Source organism: Leptonychotes weddellii, chromosome 3 (assembly GCF_054177405.1).
Source record: "Leptonychotes weddellii isolate Sample4059 chromosome 3, ASM5417740v2, whole genome shotgun sequence".
Classification (NCBI taxonomy): Eukaryota; Metazoa; Chordata; class Mammalia; order Carnivora; family Phocidae; genus Leptonychotes; species Leptonychotes weddellii.
The window spans coordinates 34861636-34886124 of record NC_138371.1 but is presented as its reverse complement, the minus strand read 5'-3'; the positions used below and the strand labels follow the sequence as shown (position 1 = coordinate 34886124).

General features: G+C 37.1%; 1 protein-coding gene across 2 annotated transcripts in view; it reads right to left on the bottom strand.

Annotated features, from left to right (window-relative positions):
• The window catches only part of LOC102735423 (post-GPI attachment to proteins inositol deacylase 1), a 42634-nt gene extending 23994 nt beyond the window's left edge, over window positions 1-18640 (bottom strand). For both annotated transcript variants that reach the window (XM_081813925.1, XM_081813926.1), the window contains exons 1-4: window positions 18413-18640; window positions 11296-11449; window positions 5269-5444; window positions 1888-2059 (exon numbers count right to left, since the gene is read on the bottom strand). In XM_081813925.1, the coding sequence (XP_081670051.1) occupies window positions 1888-2059; window positions 5269-5444; window positions 11296-11449; window positions 18413-18559 (649 nt within the window). In that variant the 5' untranslated portion in view covers window positions 18560-18640. The remainder of the gene's footprint in view (window positions 1-1887; window positions 2060-5268; window positions 5445-11295; window positions 11450-18412) is intronic.
• Window positions 18641-24489: the final 5849 nt, after the last annotated feature.

Here is a 24489-nt window from a genome sequence, read left to right as displayed (position 1 = left end):
CAATGGGGTACACATGGCTTTATGTCTAAATATTTAAAAGTAAAAATTCCAGCTAACAAACTGTTAAATCAAATATATTTTCTCTGCCTACCTTGACAAATATATCATTGCAATAACCTGGAAGGCCAAGTTCAAATTACAAAATTTGACACCTCAGAGATGGACACTAGATTATGGCAGCACAGGAAGGGCAGATCTCTGACCCATAACTGAACTCTAATCTCTTCTTCCCATTCCAATTTCATCCTGCATTATAAGGATGCAGGATATCCAAGTTCTATCGGTACCTCATGCAGAGCCATTCCTTAGCCACAACTCAAGCTTACTTACATACCTGCCCTTAGGTCAGATTCAGGTAAGAAGCCCACACAGGCCATGGTAGAAAAGTCTGAAGGCCTGGTTACCTAGATCATCATCCAGAAGTAAAGGCACAGCCTGCAAGTGGGGAGGCTGCTTGGCCTATATACTCCTCACCTTGTGGAGAATGGCAGTGCCAGAGCAGAGCCCTCTAAAGTGGGGAGCCCAGTGCACAGCTTCGTCCCCCTATTAAAGGGCAGTATTTCCATCAAGTATAAACAGGGAATGGACTTCTGAAGGTCATATAGGTCTCCTAAAAACCTAAGATCTGCCACCCCTTGAACTTTTGGGGTTTTTTTCATTCTAATTCTGGCTTAATGAAATATGAAATAAATACAGAATAAATAAGAAAGAGACTTGCTGATTACTAGAAAGGCACCCTGACCCTAAGAATTACTTTCAGCCTGAACATTTTAGAGACAGACCATCGCTATCCTTCAAAAACAATAAAATCAGACTCTTTTGAAAGCTCTTTCCTCAAAGTTTTTAAAGATATATTCTGAGTAATTCTAATTTAACATACATGGCTCATCCATATAAAATGTAATAAAAAAACTTCTCAACTGTGTTGACAAGTATTATGACTTGTCTATGCCTTTTTTTTTTTTTTCTAAACCTACAGGTCATTTGCAATTATTAGAATTAGTAAAGCAAATTTAAGCAACTTCACTAAAATTAAAAATTGTTACTGAAAGATTTCTACAGGCAGTTTTAAATGTAATAAGGAAAAAAATGAAACTTAACTCTAGGTACTGTTGCAGCATATATTCCAGCAAATAAATTACTCCTTGGCAATGTTATGTTAAAATGGGTGCTTTGGTTTGGAGTCAATAAGGTATATTTCTCACTTTCATCAAAATTAAGATGATGCAAATTTTGATAGGGTAAGAAGTGGTGTAAATTTACTGATCAGGAAAAAATTCTTTGATTTCAAAGACTTTCTTCTATCATACAATATTTCTTCTATCATACAATATTTCAATAAACAGTGAAGATAATACTTGACTTTCTTTAAACATGCAAATAATAATGATGCTCTAAGCATCAAGTGAAATAATCATACATCATGTAAAGTTCTTAATACAACACCCAAAATACAGTAATAAATATTAGCAATTCTTTCTCACCATATAAAGCATTAACAGATCTATTTATTTAAAACAAGGCATTTCTACTGTTTTACTTAAATATAAGCTTATTTTGAATAAAGTACTGGAAGAGTTAACAAAACACAGGACATTTAAACATACTTTAAGAGACAGAGAGTCATCCCCAAGAGTAATTAAACTGATTCCCAAGTGTCTAGGGATTATAAGACACATGCTCTCCATGGTAAGATGCTATGGACAGAAAAAACTAACAGCAGTTTCAATTATTAGCCTAAGTTGAAAGTCACAAAGAAAGATGCTCAGAAATGGAGGTGTTAATTTGAAACTGAGCTGCACACTCTCAAAGAAAGTAGGTGCAAGGATCTGTTTAATCTTAAACAGCAATGGGGAGGTCAGTTAGTGTTTATGTAATAATATTTACCTGTTATAAAACGATCTAATGGCATCACAGGAGCAACATGAGGGGTGGCTTGTGTGATAAGAAGATTTATCAGATCTTGTTTAAAATTTTTCAATGTAAGCAATGCTCTTGCAACAAGGCCACCCATAGAATGACCAATTATTGCCACACTTTTTGGAGCAAATTCTTGACCCTATTTAAAAAAAAAAAATCACCAAGGCATAATGAAGTCTTAGTATCATAACAAAAATACTAAACACTTTCCTCTACCTATAAGCAATTTTATAGGAGAAAGAAAATTAAATTATTTATATAACTTTGCATAAGATACAGAAATACATTTTCATTTACTTGTAATTAGTATATACATACCATTTTGTATTCTGCCAAATATTTTTAATAGCTACGCTTTGGTTTTCTGAACCCAAATCAGAACACCTGGTCTAGTAGATCATGTCTTACCATTTGCTATACTAGATACAAGAGTTGTAATTATATTTGGTGTATACCAGAATATTAGATTTTATAGGATATAAGAAGATCATTTATTTAAAATTGAAATCATCACAAAAATTTGGAACAATTATGGTTACCATAGCAATACAGTGTCTCATCATACTGATATATCTTACCAAGTTACTTCTCTATTGTGCACCTGGGTTTAAAAAGAAACCAGCATTCCATAACATTTATTCACTGACAATTACATATTTTTATTTCTTTTTTTATTAAAGATTTTATTTATTTATTTGACAGAAAGAGACACAGGGAGAGATCCCTCAAGCAGGGGGAGTGGGAGAGGGAGAAGCAGGCTTCCCGTGGAGCAGGGAGCCTGATGTGGGGCTCGATCCCAGGACCCTGGGATCATGACCTGAACCAAAGGCAGACACTTAACGACTGAGCCACCCAGGCGCCCTGACAATTACATGTTTTTAAAATAAGCATTGCTTTTTAAAAAATCCTTTCTGTCTCCATATAGTATCCTCAGTTCTATTACCAAACTTTGGCTTATCGCTCTCCACACTGATCCTTCATCTATGCCTTCTCTCCTGTTACTATGAATAAATAGGACCTTATGCAGAAAAGAGTTAACATAGTAAGCCTGAGACTGCTATCCTTATAATGGACTGCATGTAAGTTGGCTCTGGGCTGTAGTCTGAGACCTTAGATCCTGGGATATTCCCATCATTTCCTAAATGTTAAAAATGAATCTGTTTTTGCAGAAAATATTGTTTATGCTGAACACCTGCTGTCCTGGTTGGGATTTCGGTACATGCTAGGCACAGGGTGTCTACGTGACCAGCCCCCAGTAAAAAAATTTGGGCACTGAATTTCTCATGAGCTTCTCTCATAGACAACACTTCACACATCACAATTCATTGCTATCAGAATTAAATGTATCTGGTGTGACTCCCCTGAAAGGATATTTAGAAGCTTACACCTGGTTTCCTCTGGACTTCGCCCATCTACCTTTTCTTTTCCTTTTTTTTTTTTTGTTTTTTAAAGATTTTATTTTTGAGTAATCTCTACACCCAATGTGGGGCTTGAACTCACAACCTGAGATCAAGAGTCACATGCTCTACCAACTGAGTCGGTCGGGCACCCCACCCCATGCACCTTTTCTTTGCTGATTTTGCTTTATATCCTTTCACTGTAATAAACCATAACCATGAGTACAACTATATGCTGAGTCCTGTGAGTCTTTCTGGACAATCATCAAGCCTGGGAATGGTCTTGATGATCTCCAACACAGACCTGATCTTAGATAAAGCCAAACTCTCCATATGTGCTCTGAAATCTATCCCCTTTGGTCTTCTCAAGTACATCACTCCAGCAATTCTTCTCACTTTTTTCTTGCACTGTTATTTCTCCCTCTCTATTAGATCATTCTTGCTAGTATATAAATACAATACTATTTTCCCTTAAAAAAGAAACTCTACTCCCATTTTGCCCTTAGTGACCACATCTTTCTCTACGTATCTATAGCAAAACTCATCAAAACAACTGCCTATGCAGTACTTGCCGTCTCCAATTTCTCAACTTCTATACTCTTAAACTCATTCCAGTTAGGCTTTCACCTCAACACGCCTCCAAAACTGTTATCAAGTCACCAAGGAATCTACTTGCCAATTCTCAATCCTCATCGTACTTGAACTATCAGCAGGATTTAACATAGATTACTTCTTCCTCTTTGAAATGATTTACTTGGTTTCCTTGACATAATTCTCCTGGTTCTCCTCTTACCTCACTGGCTGCTTCTTTCTAGTTTCTTGCTGTTTCCTTCTCATCTCTCCTTATCTCTTAATATGGGAGTAACTCAGGCCTCAGTCCTTCAGTCTCTTCTTTCACATCTTGACTCCATAATGATCACATACAGTCTCATGGCTTTAAATATATCTATATCCTGTCAACCCTCAAGTTATCATCTCCAGACTGGACCTCTTCTCTTAAGCTGTCACCTTAAACTCCAATTGCATACCAACTACACTTGGGATGTCTAAAGTGCATCTCAAATCAAACTTGTCTAAAACAAAATCATCTATGTCTTCTTTGGAAAAATGTCTGTTCATGTCTTCTGCCCATTCTTATCTGGATTATTTTTTAGGGTATTGAATTTGATAAATTCTTTATAGATTTTGGATCCTAACCCTTTATCAGATATGTCATTTGCAAATATCTTCTCCCATTCCATAGATTGCTTTTTAGTTTTGTTTCCTTCACTGTGCAGAAGCTTTTTATCTTGATGACATCCCAGTAGTTCATTTTTGTCATTAGTAGACAGAGGGAAATAAAAGAGCACTGGGTATATATGTAAGTGATGAATCACTAGATTCTACTGACACCAATATCATTCCATATGTTAACTAAAATTTAAATAAAAACTTAAAAAAAAATGAAAACAAAAACACATCAGAATTTGTAAGATTAAAATAGTGGTTAGAAGAAATACTGTAGTCTTAAATGCTTACATTAGAAAAGAACAAGGTTCAAAAACAATAATCCAACATTTTTTTAAGGATTTTATTTATTTGAGAGAAAGCATGAGCAGGGGGAGGGGCAGAGAGAGAGGGAGAAGTAGGTTCCCCACTGATCAGGGAGCCCGACATGGGGTTTGATCCATACTAATGGTCTTTAGGAAATTCAATGCACTTCTAATTTATGAAGTTAAAATAAGTTTTTCCCCTAAATTCACGAGAGGTTTCTTATAAATTCAATTTAAACTTCAAAAACCACTGAGCTCAAAACAAGACTCCCCCCCTCCACACACACACAAACAAAACAAACCCTTTGTGTCATCTTCACTTCAACTTCCATATAAACAAATAAATGACTTAAAATATGTTGAATCCCTTAAAAAATGCTAATAGGTGATCACTATTGATTTGCATGCCTATCTCTTACCTTATAGAGTTTGAGAATTGTTTTAATGCATTCATGTACAAACTTCGTCTGTTTCTGAAGACTTCCACCATACAGTGCCACCAGTTCTTCATTGAAATTCACACTAAAGAAGTCAAAGTGGTACTTGAAGTCAATGTCTTCTGCTTTTCTAAGTGCAATAGAACCAATTGAACGAACTGTAGAGGAAAGTGCAAACTGTACATTAAACAAAATTTTTAAAGTTGCAACCATTCTTGCTTCAAAGTCTCTTAACAAATAACTTTATCCCACACTCTGAATATAAACAACCTACTTAGGGTGACATCCTTCAATTCTATCAATTTAGAAGAACAAACCGTTGTTTGTATTATATGTCTTGTGCCCTAAATGTTTTTTAAATTTAAATTAAATAAAAAGTAAACAGGTCATTCATTCTTTACCTGCTTCCACTTGATTAGGAAAAATAACTAAAAGGGAGGGGAAGAATACTTTGAAGAATAAGAAATGTTAGCCATCTGTATGAATAAGTCACACTTGAGGATTTTAATTTAAGAATGAGAAAATTCCTACAAGAAATAATATGCTCATCACTTGGTTTAGATACTTATGCTTGATTTGTCTGTTTCTTACACATGACATCCAATCCATCAGTAAATCCTATCATCCTCTACTTTCTAAATATATCCCCAATCAACACTTCTCACCATTTCCACCACTGTCTTCCTAATCTAAGCACCATCATCTCTTGCCTTAACTATTCTAATGGTTTCCTCACTGGCCTACCTGCTTCCACACTGTGTTAGGTTTTGCTCTGTAAACCCTTCCACAGAATTTGTGAATTGATTGCATTAATTGGCATTAAAAGCTGAAGTGTATGGGTTAGCAAACAAAATACCTACTTGCCATTCCATTTTTTTAACATACACAATTCACATACTATACAACTTATTATGTAAAAAGTACAATTGAATGATTTTTAGTATATTCACAAAATTCTACTAATCTAACTTTAGATATTTTTTAATTACCCCAAAAAGAAAACCCTGTACTGATTAGCAGTCATTTCTTATTCCTCTTCTCCTCCCAATCCTGGAAAGTACTAATTTACTTTCTGTCCCTATGAATTTGCCTATTCTGGACATTTCTATAAATGGGATCATATACATGGGTTTTTATGACTGGCTTCTTTCACTTTTATAATGTTTTCAAGGTTTATGCACATTGTACCATGTAATTCATGTTATCAGTTAATTAATTTCTTTTTATTATATAAGCTTCAGGTGTGCAGTTTTATAATTCAACACCTGTATACATTACAAAGTGATCATCACCACAAATCTATTTACCATCCATCACATACAACTGGCCCCCTTTGCTCACTCCCAACCCCCTTACCCTCTGGTAACCACCAGTCTGTTCTCTTTATCTGAGTTTGTTTTATTTTTTATTTTTTTATTTTTTTAAAATTCCACATTTCAGTGAAATCATATGGTATTCGTCTTTTTCGGCCTGATTCATTTCACTTAGCATAATACTCTGAAGGTCCATCCATGTTATTGCAAATGGCAAGATTTCATTCCTGTTATTTGTCTGATAGTAGTAGATACTTGTCAGTAGTAGTCTGACAAGAATGAGGTGATACGTAGTTTTGATTTGCATTTCCCTAATAATTAGTGATATTGAGTATCTTTTCATACCTGCTAGTGACCTGTATGTCTTCTTTCGAGTAATGTCTATTCAGATCCTATGTCTATTTTTCAATCGGATTATTTTTTGTTGAGTTATATAAGTTCTTAACACATTTTGGATATTAACCTCCTATTGTATATATGGTTTACAAATATCTTCTATTGAGTAAACTGCCTTTTCATTTTAATGGTTTCCTTTGCTATGCAGAAGCTTTTTAGTTTGATGTAGTCCCATTTACTTATTTTTACTTTTGTTTCCCTTGCTTTGGAGCAAGATCCACGAAGACGTTGCTAAGACTGATATCAAGGAGCTTGCTGCCTATATTTTCTTCTAGCAATTATAAGGACTCAGGTCTTATATACAAGTCTTTAATCTATTTTGTGTTAATTTTTGTGTATGGTGGAAAACAGTGGCCTAGTTTCACTCGTTTGCTTGTGGCTGTCCAGTTTTCCCAACACCATTTATTGAAGAGACTGTCCTTTCTCCACTCTATGATCTTGGCTCTTTTATCAGAGATAAACTGACCATATATGTATGGGTTTACTTCTGGGCTCTCAATTCTCTTCCACTGATCTGTGTGTGGTTTTTTGTTTTTTGTTTGTTTGGTTTTTGGGGTTTTTTTTTTTACTAATACTGCACTGTTTTGATTACTGCAGCTCTGTAGTACAGTTTGAAATCAGGGAGTGTGATATTTCCAGCTTTGTTCTTTCTCAAGATTGCTCCAGCTATTTGGGATCTTCTGTGGTTCCATACAAATTTTAGAATTATTTGTTCTAGTTCTATGAAGTATGCCATTGGAATTTTGATAGGTGTTACACAGAATCTGTAGTGGCTTTTGGCAGTATGAACATTTTAACAATATTAATGTTTCCAATCCATAAGCACAGAATATCTTTCCATTTATTTTTTTTTATTTCTTTCATCAGTGTCTTATAGTTTTCAGTGTAGAGAGCTTTCACCTCCTTTGTTAAATTTATTCCTAGGTATTTATTTACTCTTTTCAATGCAATTGTAAATGGGTTTTCTTAATTTCTTGTTATTAGTATACAGAAACACCACAGATTTCTGTATATTGATTTTGTATCCTGCATTTTACTAAACTCATTTATTAATTCTAACAGCCTTTTGTGGAGTCTTAAGGGTTTTCTATATATGTCATCTGCAAATAGTGACTATTTTACTTCTTCCTTTCCAATTTGGGTGGCTTTTTAAAAATTTTTCTTGCCTTACTGCTGTGGCTAGGACTTCCAATACTATGTTGAATAAAAGTGGTGAGAGTGGGCATCCTTGTCTTGTTCCTGAAATTAGAGGAAAAGCTTTCAGCTTTTCTCCATTAAGCATGATATTAGCTGTAGGACTGTCATATATGGCCTTTATTATGTTGAGGTACATTCCCTCTATACCCACTTTGTTGAATTTTTATCATAAATGAATACTGAATGTCACTGAATGCTTTGGCTACATCTATTGAGATGATCATATGATTTTTATCTTTCATTGTATTAATGTAATTGTATCATGTTGATTCATTTGTGGATGCTGAACCTCCTTGCATCTCTGGAATAAATCCCACCTGATCATGTATTGTTGGATTTGGTTTGCTAATACTTTGCTAAGGATTTCTGCATCTATGTTCATCAAGGATATTGGCCTGTAATTTTCTTCTTTTATGGTTCATTCCTTCTTATTGCAGAATAATATTCCATTATATGGATATAGTTTATTTATCCATTCTTTAGTTAATGTTGGGTTGTTTCTACATTTTAGTTATTTTGAATAGTGTTGCTATGAACATTTGTAAACAAGTTTTTGTGTGAATGTACATTTTCATTTTTCTTGGGTAGATACCTATAGGGGAACTGCTAAGCATAAAACTCTATGTTTAACATTCTGAAGAACTGCCAAACTGTTTTTCCAAAGTGGCTCTACCATTTTATATTCCCACCAGCAATGGATGAGGGTTTCAATTTCTTCACATACTCAGTGACACTTGCTATTATCTTTTAGATTATAGCTACCCTGGTGGGTATGAAATGATATCTATCCTTATGGTTTTGATTTGCATTTCCCTGATGATTAATGATGTTATCTTTCCTTCTCCACTCTTGCCCCTTTACAGCATATTCTCTACACAGCAAAGCCAGAGTAATCATTTTTTAAAAATAAATCACATCTACCAAACTGTATAGAATTTAAAAATCTGACAATTCCAATGTTGTCAAGGATGTGGAGCAAAGGGAAGTATAACGTAGTATTTCTGGAAGTATAAGGTAGCACAACCAGTAAAAATAGAAGGATACATATAACCTGTGACATGGAATAATGTTATGGCATACATCTTACAGAAACATGGGCTTATGTGATCCAAAGTAAGAAAAATGTTCTTTACTTGTAATTGCCAGTAAATATAAATTACACAAGTGTCCAAAGACAGAATATTTAAACTATGGTATAGTCATATAATGGGATAACAAAGAATGAAAAAAATAAACGAACTTGGATGAATTTTTTTTAAAGATTTTATTTATTAGAGAGAGAAAGAGAGAAAGAATGAGGAGAGGGAGGGGCAGAGGGAGAAGCAGACTCCCTGCTAAGCAGGAAGCCCTATGTGGGACTCAATCCCAGGACCCTGGGATCATGACCCAAGCCGAAGGCAGACACTTACCAACTGAGCCACCCAGGCATCCCAAACTTGGATGAATTTTTAAAACATTGAGTGGAAGAAGCCAGACACCAAAGAATACCTACTGAATAATTATGTTTATGTTACGAAGCTTAAAAATAACCCCCAAAAAGTGGATTGTATTAGAGACACACATTTAGATACTTAATAAAAGTCAAGGAAATTTACTACCTTTAAGTTAGGATTGTGGTTACATCTAGAAAGAGGGGAGAAAGTTTTATCAGGAAGGAACATACAGGGCATTTCCACAGGACTGGCAATCTTCTACTTCTTGACTTAGATTTTGGCTATATGAGTATTCACTTTATAATAATTTTTAATTGAATATCTATATTCTACACATTTCTCTGTATATGTGTTATATTTCAAACAATTAACAACTGACAAAAAGATTGGATTATATCATTTCCTACCCAAAAAACTCTAACAGTTTCCCAACACACTTGGATCAAAATTCAGTCTTTTCCACAGCTTATATGATATAGCCTGAAGTTACTTGTCCATCCTTATTTCTTGTCACTTTCTCTAGGTTTTGTGGCCTTGAATGTACTAAGCATGTTCCTACCTTAGGGTCTTTCCTCAAATAGTCACATACCTCAGTCTCTTGCTATATTCAAGCCTCTGCGCAAATGTTAACTCCTCATCCTGGCCTTTCCTAGCCACTTCAACTAAACTAGCCACCTCCTGACCCTATTTCTCCTTTCTCCCTCACTCTGTTTTATTTTTCTAACTTTTAATATTACTGATATATTTATTTGATGGCTGTCTTTCCAACAAGAATATAGGTTTAACAAAGGGGAGGGATTTTATCTATCTTGGTCTGTTTTGGATCCCTAATACCTAAAACACAAATATTTACTAGATAAATACATAATATGTAAGTAATTACACTAAAAGTTGAAAGAATTCTTTTTTTTTTTTTTAAGATTTTATTTATTTGTCAGAGAGAGAGAGAGAGTGCATGCACAAGCAGGAGGAGCAGCAGGCAGAGGGAGAAGCAGGTCCCCACTGAGCAAGGAGCCCAATGCAGGACTCAATCCTAGGATCCTGGGACCATGACCTGAGCCCAAGGGAGATGCTTAACCGACTGAGCCACCCACGCATCCCTGAAAGAATTCTATTCTTATTATATAAAAGAATATGCCAGTTAATAACCGAAAAGCACTTTTTAAATGAAATTACTTCCAGATTACTTGATTGTTATGCCAGAAATAACTGCTATTATCTCCAGGCCAACATTCAATTTGGAATCTATACATAAAGGTTCCCTATCTTCACCTTTCTGTGTTCCCATCAGTATTTCTAGATCTAATTTAAATAGCTCCAAAAGAAAGAAACCAATCTTTTCTCTTGTTTGGCAAAACATATACCAATTTACTTCTCTAATCAGTATTCTGTTATGTTTCCTGTACCTTCCATTTCCAACATAAACCTTTCTTCTGCTGATTCCTGAATCCCTATATCATTTATCCTACCTACTCCATCCTGTTCTTTTTCTCCATCTTACTCTTTTCTAAGTGGTCTTCAACTATTCTTTGTACTCATTTTTTTCTCAGACAAAATGTCAAATATTTGTGTCTCCCAGTATGCCTAGCACAGTACTTAACACAGAGTATGTATCTGATAAATTCTTCAATTGAATTTTACAGCTTTCAAAATTTACTTCCAAGACTTACCTTGCTTATAACTTCCAGCATTACCAGGAAGAAAGAGAACTGGAATACCAGTCAAAGGGAGAATTTTGTGTTCTTCAGCATAGGATCCTTCTCCATAAAGATATAATTCATATGCAGGATAGCGTTTTGCCAGTTTCTTTGGAAGTTCTATTTTCTGCAGCAAAAAAAAAAAAAAAAAAAGAGGCAATTTCACTTTAATCAGTTGTATTAATACAATTCAGTCTACTGCGCCCAGTTCTGAATTACACACATTTGAAACAGTATAAAAGTATTACTGATGATAAAACTGCACTTAATGCCCAAAATAAGTTTTACTTTTAGTTTATTCATATGTAGAAGTCATTTTGAATCATGTGAGTTTTGAACCATGCAGTCTTCAGGAATGTATAAAATGGAACTACCTGAAATTCTAACAAATACAAATTACTCAAAATAGCCACTGACAAAAGAAAAACACTGGGCTATGTCAGCAAATTACTTGTTAATATAATTGGAAATGTACTTAATATAGTATCAGTATCAGTTATACTTAGAAATGATAAAGGCAGGGGCGCCTGGGTGGCTCAGTCATTAAGCATCTGCCTTCGGCTTGGGTCATAATCCCAGGGTCCTGGGATCGAGCCCCATATCGGGCTCCCTGCTCTGTGCAAAGCCTGCTTCTCCCTCTCCCACTCCCCCTGCTTGTGTTCCCTCTCTCACTGTGTCTCTCTCTGTCAAATAAATAAATAAAATCTTTAAAAAAAAAAAAATGATAAAGGCTTTCCATTATCAAATCAATTCTTTTTTGCTATTTTAAACTGGTTTGTAATGCCTCTCCTTGTACTTAGGCCCAACTATATAGTCCAGTTGTTATATCATTCAAAGGAAAGTAAGCTTTCTGATCTCTCAATTTAATATGCTTTGACCCGCAATGTGCTTCACAAATTAATCTGAACCTTACTCTACAATTCATATTATAACAAATGAGCCAGTAATTGATACATTTTTTTTTCAAAAAAATATAAATTAGATCTTAATGTCATCCCCAAAAGGTAGGCATGTATAAAAGTGATGGTAAAATATAAGCCCTTCTTCTGCTCCTTTTTTAAACTATAGAAACCATTAAAAATGAAGCCAGTTACATTGAACAGATTTTATTTAAGTAGACATCAATAGATTTAATGATCTAGCAGTGCTACACATGTGCTTGATAAAAATTTTAAGTACTGAATGAATTTTAAAGTCTGTATATGGTAATAACACTGAAAAACCTCACTGTTCTAAAAAGCAGAATTCTGATCACTCATGCACATTCCTGAATATTCTTTTAAAAATATTACCATAAACAATCTGTGTTAATAAGAACTGAAAACATCTTTAGAGACTGTGAGCTTACTGTTTAAGATAGTAGCAATTTTATCTCCTCAAATACTCAAAATGCAGAAATACCAATCCCATGATTTGCTATATATAAAAATACATATATACATATATATATACACACACACACATATATCACATATATGGACTTCAACTCAAATTTGTCCCAATATTGACCATGCACAATATATAATCAAAAATGAAAATGATGCAATATTTTAAGTACATATTAAGCAAAAAGAAAACATGTGAGAACAAGTATACCATTACTCTTAACTCCTCCCAATTTAGTACACCTTTGGATATGACAGTACATGAGTATTAGATCATTCTTTTTAGTACATTAGCTAAGCAAAATTTTGAACTAGTTGAAAATTAACTCAGAAGAATAGGAAACTAGGGGCACCTGGGTGTCTCAGTCGGTAAGCGTCTGCCTTCAGCTCAGGTCATGGTCCCAGGGTCCTGGGATCAAGCCCCCCGTCGGGCTCCCTGCTCCGCGGGAAGCCTGCTTCTCCCTCTCCCACTCCCCCTGCTTGTGTTCCCTCTCTCACTGTGTCTCTCTCTGTCAAATAAATAAAATCTTAAAAAAAAAAGAAGAAGAATAGGAAACTATTAGCAAATGGCAAAATTGCATTCCAGAGTACAAGTTGGGAGTGGCAGGAAGAAACAAGAAGGGCTTTGACCAGATTGAAGATAGAAAAAGTATAGGCATATGAAAGGATGCTGATGAACAAAAAGAAGAGGGTCAAGGGATTTAAAAAGAAAACTTTTATAGCAACAAGACTCCCATATATTTTAAATTATTTTATCTAGATTATTTTAAATGAGCACCCCTCCCCAAAATAGACCTTTAATCAAAATCAAATTACCTTTATACCTAAATACTATCTCCACAATCCTGCCCCTGCTGTTCATCCTCTCTTGACTCTACAGGTCCTTCTAATCTCTAACCTAGAACCCTTTCTTTCTTTTTTTTAAGATTTTATTTATTTGACAGAGACACAGCAAAGAGAGGGAACTCTTTCAAAAGACAAAAATTCTAACAAGTTCCCAAGTGCTAGAAAAATACTGATTCAAGAAACTAATGTCTTTATTTTATATGTACCTTTTACTTGTGAATTAAAACTGGAAAATTAAAATTTGAGCTCCATAATTAATAAAAAAGAAAAAGGAAATTTTGATCAAAATGAATAGTTTTAAAGATCTTACAAAGAACTCTCAGCCCTTTGCCCATCTCACACCTAGTAACTCCAGCTTAATAAAAAGACCTAGGGAGAGGTGAATCTTTCAGACTAGTCTTTCTTCCTGTCATAACCTCCTTGCTCCAATCCATAGTGCATACTGCTGTCAAGAAATACCTTGTGGGGTACCTTCGTGGCTCAGTCAGTTAAGCATCTGACTCTGGTCAGGATTCTCAGGGTCGTGAGAGCGAGCCCTGAGTTGGCCTCCAGGCTGGGTGTGAAGCCTGCTTAAGATTCTCCCTTTCCCTCTTGCCCCTCCGCCCCACCCCACTCCACACCACCGCTCAAATAAAATTTTTAATAAAATAAAATAAAACAAGAAATACACCTCCTGTGTTTCCTGATTATATTAATAGATGATAAAGGCCTGAGAGAGACCCTCTAAAATCTGTCTCTAATTATTCTTACTGTTCTTATAACTTACACATGCCACGTTTTAAAATTTTTAATATGCTTCAAATTCAAGACACAAAGGATATACAATGAAAAGGCTCTCTCCTACTCCTGGTCCTTCAGCCATCTAATTCCTTACCCAGAAGGCAACCAATGTTAGCAGTTTATATACTATCCATACTGCTTATACAATGTGTCCTGGTGCCTTCCCACCTTCACAAATGCTGTTCTTTATTCCTGCAGTTTTCTTGTTTCTGCACTTCATGAACTATATATATGTGCCCTCTAATTAACCACTTTTCTGCAGCCTTGGACTACTGAAAATGAACTTGGATGCTCTCTTCTATGAAGACCCTCATATGCACTCTTATAGTGAAATTATCATTTAGCACATTATATGTATTTTTTATTGTTATGTTAATCACCATACATTACATCATTAGTTTTTGATGCAGTGTTCCATGATTCATTGTTTGCGTATAACACCCAGTGCTCCATGCAGTACGTGCCCTCTTTAATACCCATCACCAGGCTAAACCATCCCCCCACCCCCTCTCCTCTAGAATCCTCAATTTCTTTCTCAGAGTCCATAGTCTCTCATGGTTCATCTCCCCCTCCGATTTCCCCCCCTTCATTCTTCCCTTCCCGCTATCTTTTTTTTTTTTTTTTAAACATATAATGTATTATTTGTTTCAGAGGTACAGGTCTGTGATTCAACAGTCTTACACAATTCACAGCGCTCACCATAGCACATACCCTCTCCAATGTCTATCACCCAGCACATTATATTTTAACTGTCCATGGCATTCCTGTCTCCCCCATTGTATTATAAAAGACATAAAAATTACAAAGACATAAAGGCAAAGGTCTGATTCATCTCTAATTCCCTCTCACCCATACCCAGTATCTAGAATATACCTGACAGAGTTATTCAATAAACTATTTGCTAAGCAAACATCACACTTAATAACAAAAGTATGATGCATATTTTCCAATATCAACATTTTCTTTCAGACAACAACTGTTAGGTCACATATCTGAGCACAGCCAAATAAATTACTGAATGGGAGAAAACAACACAGATGTTTCTTCTCCAATTTTACAATCTGCCTAAAACTGTTTGCTACCAAACAAAAGCTTTGCCTTGCTATCATAATAAAGCAAGAGCTTTAAAAGATAATGTGTATTTTTCCTGGTAGGTTTGTGAGATGTTCAGTTAACTCTGAACAAGCAAATTTTGGAAAACCAAAGGTAGAAAATGAATACTCAAACAATTTTTTTTGTATTTTTTAAATATTTTATTTATTTGTTTGAGAGAGAAAGAGAGAGAACAAATGGTGGGTAGAGGGACGGGGAGGGGGGGAGAGAGAGAGAGAGAGGATCAAACTCCCTGCTGAGCAGGAAGCCCAACACAGGGGCTCTGATCCCAGGACCCTGGGATCACCACCTGAGGTGAAGGCAGACAGTTAACAAACTGAGCCACCCAGGCGCCCCTACTCAAACAATTTTATTTTATTTTATTTATTTATTTTTAAGATTTTATTTATTTATTTGACAGAGAAAGACACAGCGAGAGAGGGAACACAAGCAGAGGGGGTGGGAGAGGGAGAAGCAGGCTTCCCGCGGAGCAGGGAGCCTGATGCGGGGCTCGATCCCAGGACCCTGGGACCACGACCTGAGCCGAAGGCAGACGCTTAACGACTGAGTCACCCAGGCGCCCCCCTACTCAAACAATTTTAAATTCAACACTTCATTTTTACATATAGGTTCAAATTCCTGTCCCACCTTTAATTTTTTAAAATGGAGAATAAAGTTGAGTGTTTCAACTACCTTTCATTTCCTCTAAAATTTGGAGAAAGAATATGCAAATTAGCAATTAAAAAAAAGTGTCAAGAAGGAGAAAACCCAACGACTATGTCATCTCAAATGCTGGACATCAATCTGCAAACAATTAGAAAGCTTACTATAAAATATAACTAAAAATAAACAATTCATGTAAAATATATTTAGATATATATTCATTAAAAACCACTGGTTCTTAATAGAATTACTGTTATTCAGAAATCTCACTATACTTCATAATGACTCATTTCTATAGACAGGTTTTAACTATTTCTAAAATAACACGACCTGGTGTGCACAACAAAAGGTCTAAGAATCAAATATAAATACTGAAGTTAATTAACACAGCTTTTCACATCATAAAAAAATAAAAGTCTACTGAAAATGTGTATCAGAAACTCTGGCTGCTGTAATTATTACTGTACTGACAAATTATTAACAGTAATGGAAGTGTAAAACCTCAAAAAGGGAATCTAAATCAAAATAACTAAATACAGACCACTCGACAAAAAAAAAAAAAAAAAAAAAAAGGCCAAATAGCTCTTTTGCACTAGCTAATTTTCTGTCTTTCCAGTTAACTTTATGAGGCAAGAAATGGATCTCTGAGTCCGTACGCTTTGTTCTCAACACTAAGCAATTTCCACTACTGCAGATACTAAAATAGCTTCAATAATTGTGGACAATCTCAAAATAAATGCGAATTAGTTCTGTATTGTTCCAGATAATTTTGTTTTAATCAAACTCTTCAACGCAATACAAAACTAAAGTGATCTACTTCAACCTGTTGAGAGTTTCCCAATTATTAAACCACAGAAAAATTAAAGATTATAAGGGCTCTATTTTCAGTTAAAAAAAAAAAAACTAAACTAAAAGTCCATACTTAACTAGCATAGTCTCTGATAAACATAAACCAGGATATGTGCTTAGAAACTGAGACAACAGTAACACGTTAAAATCTCCTTCAATAGTATTTGATACCAAGTTTTTCCACTCCCTTATAAGCATTTTTTGCTTATTGATGCAAAACCAAGATAAGGATCTCAAAACAAATGAAAACTAAACTAGAATTTTGCCCATGGGGAAAAGATGTTCTTCAGCAATCTAAACCTTAGGTAGTTTTAGGATCTAAATAATAGCATTAACCAAGTAATATGCTCCTCCATAACGACCCGTACACAGAGGCAATCACGATCTGCATTCTTCACCTTAAAAAAAAAATCTGCTATGGTTTTAAAAGTATACTTAAAATGCGTTTCATCAGTAATATATTATAGTACATATGCTTTTTATGGTAGGGAGTTACCATTATAACAAGTATTCCATAATTGGGAGATGCGTTTAGAAATAAAAGAATCATTCAGGAGAAATTTCTTTGGACAGTTGTGTAATTTATCACCACAGCTGGTCATGAATGAAATGATAGATTCTACTATGTTGACCTGAGGAAGCAACTGTGATTGAAAATACTCAAAAGGGGGAACTGAAGAGGTGGGGGGCAGAGCGCGAGTACGCGCGCCAGGAAGGCCGGGTCTCTCGTAAATTGCAAACAGTGAGAAAACAAAACCACTATGAAATAGATTTTATATCCAACTGCTAAGAGACGACATGCATAAACACAGGCTTGTATGTACATGCATGGACCCATAACCTACAAAACCGGAGGCTCCGCCAACTTTACAGGAAGAAAACTCAATAGTTTTCCATTTAATTACTTAATCAGGTTTAACCTTTCACACAGCAGTAAAACCCTGGAGTCGCAAAGGCAGTCTTGGGATCTAGCCATTACACCCTCTGCAGAAGCTCAGACCCTTTCTAGAAAGGCGAAAGCTGACGTGCAAATCACTGCGCGGGATGGTGAGAATTTAGGCGCGTGGAAAGCAAAGGAGGGTCCAGGGGCACCTGTTAAAGACAAGAACGCAGGGAAAATGTGGTTTGGGTTTAGGGAGAGCGTCTGAAGTTGCGTCTCTAGGAATGGGGGGTGGGGGTGGGCCCGTGCAGTCAAAAGAATCTGTACCTGGGATTTGGGACCGGGAAGGGGGAGGAGGGACAAGGGAGGAACTACGAGGGGGGCCGGGAGGATGCTTCAGGTAACCAGACACCCCACTGTTGAGAGGACACAAAGAGGAGAGGGGGAGGGGGGGTCTGCAGTGTCTTCCGGAGCGAAAAAAACAGAGACGAGGTTGGCATAGGGGGCCAGAAAGGCGCGGGAGCCAAAGTGGGGAGAAACCTGCAGGAGGGGCCCGAGTCTCGGAGCGCCCAGGTGAGAGACAGCCGAACCTCACCTGATACTCCGGGTACTCAAACATATAGCTCATACTGCACTTGTTCTCCTCGAAGCCGAAGAAGACGTCCCACAGCCCCAGGGTCGCCATGAAAACCATAAGGGCATAAAACGCCAGGTTCCAGAGACTGACTGACTGAAGAAACATGGTGCCCCCGCCGGCGCGCGGCCCCAAGTCCTGACTGAATCAGCCGAAGAACGCCTAGCGGCCAGCGCCAGAACCAAGCCAGAGCAGCGCGCGCCTGCGCAGACGCCCAGCCTGCCCGCGTGCCCGCCGCGCAGTGCGCCTGCGCGCAGTCGGCCTGCTGCGCCTCCCGCTTGGCGTCTAGATGAGAGAAGAGGCGGCGTTTGCAGTGGGAGCGCGAATCTGAGGGAAAAGAGAAAGGGAGAAAGCGGGGTGGGCCGCGCGAGAGATCGAGGGGGGAAAAGGGAGGGGGCGAGGAGAAGGAAAAGAAGGAAGGGGGTAGGGAAAGGCTGTGAAAGGCAGGCGGAGGGAAAGAAGAGGAGGGCGCGGGAGCCTTGGAGGCGAGGGGAGGGAAGGGGTGGGGGAGGATGGGTGGGGGGTGGGTTAACCTGGAGAGGGAGAGGCGATTACTGGTGGGGAGCTGACCCAGCGCGAGAGGGAGGCCATCCGCGCTTGGGGCTATCCGCTGTCACGTCGCAAACATCTCTCCTTGAGCGTTTAAAAACCCTTCCCGTTCATTTTCGAAATGCCTCAGGCCTCTGCAATTTCGTTTCTGCTAGCAGTAATAGAGCACATCCACAGCCCTCTGGGCCAGTTAGCTTGAAGAGGGAACAAATGGTTTTTTTCTTCCTCTTTGACCGCAGACGTTGCCCCATAGGTAACAGCGCTTAAAAGCACCGGCACATAAAAAAAAAAATCACTAGCAGGTCGGCAACATTCAGTTCCTGGTGTAAGATGAAAGCCTGAATCACAAAAAGCATTGCTAGTCTTTAAAAAACTATATTAAAATTTCCATTAACACTGACGCTTCCAACAGTTATCTGGGTGACCAGTTTGACGCTGTCCGGTCTTGCTCTCCAGAATACCTCCTCGGAAACTGGTTCCATATTAATGTGAGGAGGCAAATTTCGCTCGAGCTTCCACTCAGACTCCCAAGTGACTTAATTCATTTAGAAGAATTTCGGTTTGGTTTTGCACAAAGGAGAGGAGAAAAAGCAGTTCAAGCGACTTCAAAACCCTGGCATGTTATGAGAAGAAAGACAGTGTATCATTCTTTAAAGCTGACCCAAGAGCAGATGGGGTGTGTGTGTGACTAATTGCAAAATTTTCCTTAGAATTACTTTTCTCACTGACTAAATTTCATTTCACTTCATTTCAGTTTTACTGATTTTCATGTGTTTTTTTCTATGGAGAGGATGTTTGGCTATGATAAAATCAAAGAATTTTAAAACTGAAAGGAAGCTTATGGTTTCCTGTGCAAACCCGTGATATTCAGATATAAGAGCACCTGGGGTGTGGGATGGAACTAGGGACAAGTTAGTGTGCAGGATGACAAATCATTTGGAAAAGGATTTAAGTTATACATTAAAAAGGTAATAAATTCATTGAGTCTGGGAGCTCAGAATGTCTGCCCGTTGCTTCTCCTAGCATATCATGACCAACACACATAAACCAAGGGTGAATCTACACTCTTATCTCAGTGCTTCTTAAATTTAATATGATAAGAATCACTTGCAGATTCTGTTAAGAAGCAGATTCTGATTCAGTATTTCTGGAGTGGGGCTTCAGATGCTGCATTTCTAACAAGCTTCTAGGTGATGCCAGTGACGCTGGTCAGTAGACTATACTGCTACATGGAGAAAACCCTGAACTTGAAGATGACAGAACTTACTCTTCTGGTGGCCTTCACGAGTTGTGGCAAACTGCTGCCTCAGAAAGGAGTGGGATAGTCAATGGACTTTGTATGTTTGAATCTTTCTATTTCTACTTTTTTACTTTCTTTTTACATACCCATCATTATCCCCCTCCTGGCTTCACTTCCTTTCATATCTAACCTAACCCTAGTGAGCATCACTTAACCACCCTCTGCCAGTGCTGTCAACTTCCTGAACTCTTGTCTTTCCATCCTAGTCTGCTTACAGACTTTCAACCATGGGTCAATATAGTCTGTCTCTGAGCTCTGACACCAGTATATCTGAGCACTGCTGGAGAAAATGACACAATCATTTGAATTACTGTTTAGAAATACTTTTATATGTTTCTGGTCAACTTCCTCTCCTAGTCTTCAAACCACCACTTTTTAAGCTCCTTGCACCATCTCTTCTCTTTTAGCAAATTATTAGTACATAATTGTATCTTCATAAAGATCATTTTGATTTTCAGATGAACATTCTTCAACTCTTCATTCTCAAGTTCATTATCTTCATCCAGTTCAGTTAACACATCTAAAATGCTTGGAACAGGGATGCCTGGGTGGCTCAGTTGGTTAAGCGTCTGCCTTCGGTTCAGGTCATGATCCCAGGGTGCTGGGAGGGACGCCTGCATCAGGCTTCCTGTTCAGCAGGGAATCCGCTTCTCCCTCTCCCTCTGACCCTTCCCCTGCTCTCTTGCTCTCTCTCAAATGAATAAATAAAATGTTAAAAAAAAATAAAAATAAAAAATAAATAAAATGCTTGGAACAATACCTGGCATGGTACTTTGCTGTCCTTAGAAGATATCAAAAGCAAATCCCTTTAGTTGTGTTTTAGTTCCCATCCTCTGCTCCTTTTTCTTCAGGAAATTAGTTCTATCAAGTTAAAGTCTCTGTCAGTCTTTCCCAGCCTATCCTCCCTCTCCCAAAGCATGTAAATATGCTTAAATCTCATTAATTTCAAAAAAGAAAAATCCTCCCTGCAACTATCACCTGTAGCTCTTGCCTTATTTCAGTCAAGGTTCCTACTTATATCCAATTCCTCACCTCCCATCCATGCCTCAATACGCCATAATTTTTGTCTCCCTCACCATCACTCCAAGGCAACTGCTCTTGCAAAGGTAACTACTGACCTAATTACCAAATCCAAATGACACTTTTCAGTCATACTTGATCTTTCTGCCACTTACTTAAAACATTGTTCTCTGTTGTCTTAACACTATTTTCCACTGGGTTTTCTCCTACTCACCTGGCCTCTCATTCTTTATCCCGTGTGATCTAGTTCACCCAATTCATGGTCTTAAATGTTTATTTATCCTATACACTTGAGAAGTGTCTTATTTCAATTATTATGTTTTTTATGTCTAAAATTTCTATTTTTTTATTCAAATTCATCTGTCCTTTTTATCTCATAATGTTTTACCCTTACCTTATGGAATTCATTTGTATTTTTAAAATCTCTTTAAACATATTTTAAACATCTTCCTTCCCCTTCCCCTGCTCTCTTGCTCTCTCTCAAATGAATAAATCAAATGTTAAAAAAAGGGTCATCTTCCTGACCCTTCCCCTGCTCTCTTGCTCTCTCTCTCAAATGAATAACAACTAAGCCACCAAGGCATCCCCCAAAATACATTTTTAAGTGGATAAAGAAGAGCTAGTAAAGAATGATCTTAGGGGCGCCTAAGTTGGTGGCTCATCCAACTTTTGATTTTGACTCAGGTCATGATCTCAGGGTTGTGAGATCAAGCCGCACATCAGACTCCACAATGGGTGTGGAGCTTGCTTAATACTTTCTCTCTCCCTCTCCCTCTGCCCTTTCCCTACTCCGAGGGAAAAAAAAAAAAAAGAATGATCTTAAATGAAGAGGAGAAGGAGAAATATACCTTAAGAAGAAGAAAATATGAAGAAACATGAGAAGAAAGAAAATACTGAGATTGAGAGGATTAAGATGAGGAAACTCTCACTGGATGATCTTAATCTTCAGGTAGGAACAAAACCCACTGGGTGGAAATAAGGGATTGGAGCGAGGTGATGCTTAAAGAGGGTGGAAATACTTGGGAATTACTGTTTTAAGAAATGAACTTGGCATGGGGTACTGGGTAGCTCAGTTGGTTCTTGGTTTCAGCTCAGGTCATTGTCTTGTGGTCATGGGACCGGGCTCTGTGTGGCATCTGCTTGTCTGTCCCTCTGCTCCTCCCCCTCCTCTCTCGCTCTCTGAAATAAATAAATTTTAAAAATCTTAAAAAGAACTGACCTTGGCAGTCAGCAAGAGGTGATCAATAGTGAGGACCTAGTTAACAGTGTTTCACACTCCTGCTCTCCAATTTTCCTGGTCTTCTCAGCTAACATAGATCTCTTGCTTTCCTGTGTCTCTCTTATCAAGGGAAAAATAAAAATAGATATTATGTAGTGATGAGACATTTATTTGACTATATGTGCCAAGCTCCACAACAGAGATTAGGAAAAAGAGTTAAATGAGACCACTGAATCTGATTAGTAAGAGATAAATGAGTCACTGATATCAAGGAGTCTAAAAGTAAGTACATAATATAATTGTACTATAGTGTGGTAAGTGTTACAGAGATATGAACACATTAGAGGGCAAAAGAAGAACTATTTAACTGTTTAGGGGGAAAAGTATCCCAGACAAAAATGATTTATATACATAATATAATAGGGGCTCAAAGAGTACTCATTGAATTACTGAGTGATTGAGTTAATAGATGGCTAAATGCTGTGATTAGAAGAATTAAGAAGGTGGGCTTCCCACAATTCAAAGTCCCAAAATAAGGGGCTTTTTGATCATTCTAATAAAGCCTACTTCTGACACTTTCTGAAAGGCATATAGCTTCATAGTTCACTCAGAACTTAAATGTAACTGTTAAGGTCACATTTGTTGGTTCTTTCATTTGGATATATGTTCATATAGAATTTTTATTTCTTATGGTGGGTATCTTGTGTTTAAACAATAGATGAGTTGCTAAGAATTATGTAAAATTAAAATATTTGCAAAATGAAACCTCAGTGAATTTTATTATTAATAAAGCACTAAAGAACACTGGTAATCAAGAAATCTCAGTTCTAGAACTTCCAGTTCTGCCACCCAGGTATGATTTAGGGCAAGTGTCTCCATCTCCTTAGGCCTCAGTTTTTTCATATGTAAAATGAAGGTATTTGACAATTGATTTCTGAAAGTTTATGATATTTTAATTGAATTAAGTCTTTAAAAACTTAAATTAATGCAAACTTTCATAAAGGAAGAGACCATATTATAATCATTTGACAGTCACTCCTCAACTGAATATTTAGTAAATTCATTAATACATCAGTTTCTCAGAAAACATTTTAGGTTTATTTAAGTTCCCTTTAGTTTTTGTTTGTTTAATTTCCTGGAAGTAAAAACTGTTTTCTCAATAGTAACCACCCTCATGTTATCCAGCTTTTATACACAGGAAGACAGAATCATGCTGTCTGGTGTGGGAATCTAGTTGTTTGTTTGTTTTTTTTTTAAAGATTTTATTTATTTATTTCAGAGAGAGAGAATGAGAGAGAGCACATGAGAGGGGGGAGGGGCAGAGGGAGAAGCAGACTCCCTGCCGAGCAGGGAGCCTGATGCGGGACTCGATCCTGGGACTCCAGGATCATGACCTGAGCCGAAGGCAGTCGCTTAACCAACTGAGCCACCCAGGCGCCCTCTAGTTGTTTTCTAAAATTAATTTCACTAACTAGTCTCAATGTATTACTCTCATACTATAGGGTTTTTTTCTAATAAGGTCTATTTCCTCCCTCTTTTTCTTAAAACAAAACAAAACCAAGACCCAAATATATAATAGACTGGCTCTTAGAAGCTAAAATTTATTCCACTCAATTGGTTTAAAGCTCTTTCTCAAACTTGTTAGTTTTACCTCCTATACCTTATATGTAGTAGGCATTCAATAAATGTTTTTTAATTTATTTGAAATTAAGTCAGATTCTACGGATTATAGCCATAAAACCTCACCTTCCCTTGGATGTTTCAAAGCCTAAAAAGAAAAGAAAACATAATGCCAGCAATTCTGGCTGCCAGCTCTGTTTCCAAGGAAACAGAGAGTAGATCATCAAAAACAAAATAAGGATTTTCAAACTGATTACCCTTTTTTCACCAGTTCAGTCTCCATCACTGTAAAATGAAAAGCAACATAACCTCGGCCTTGCAATCCATATT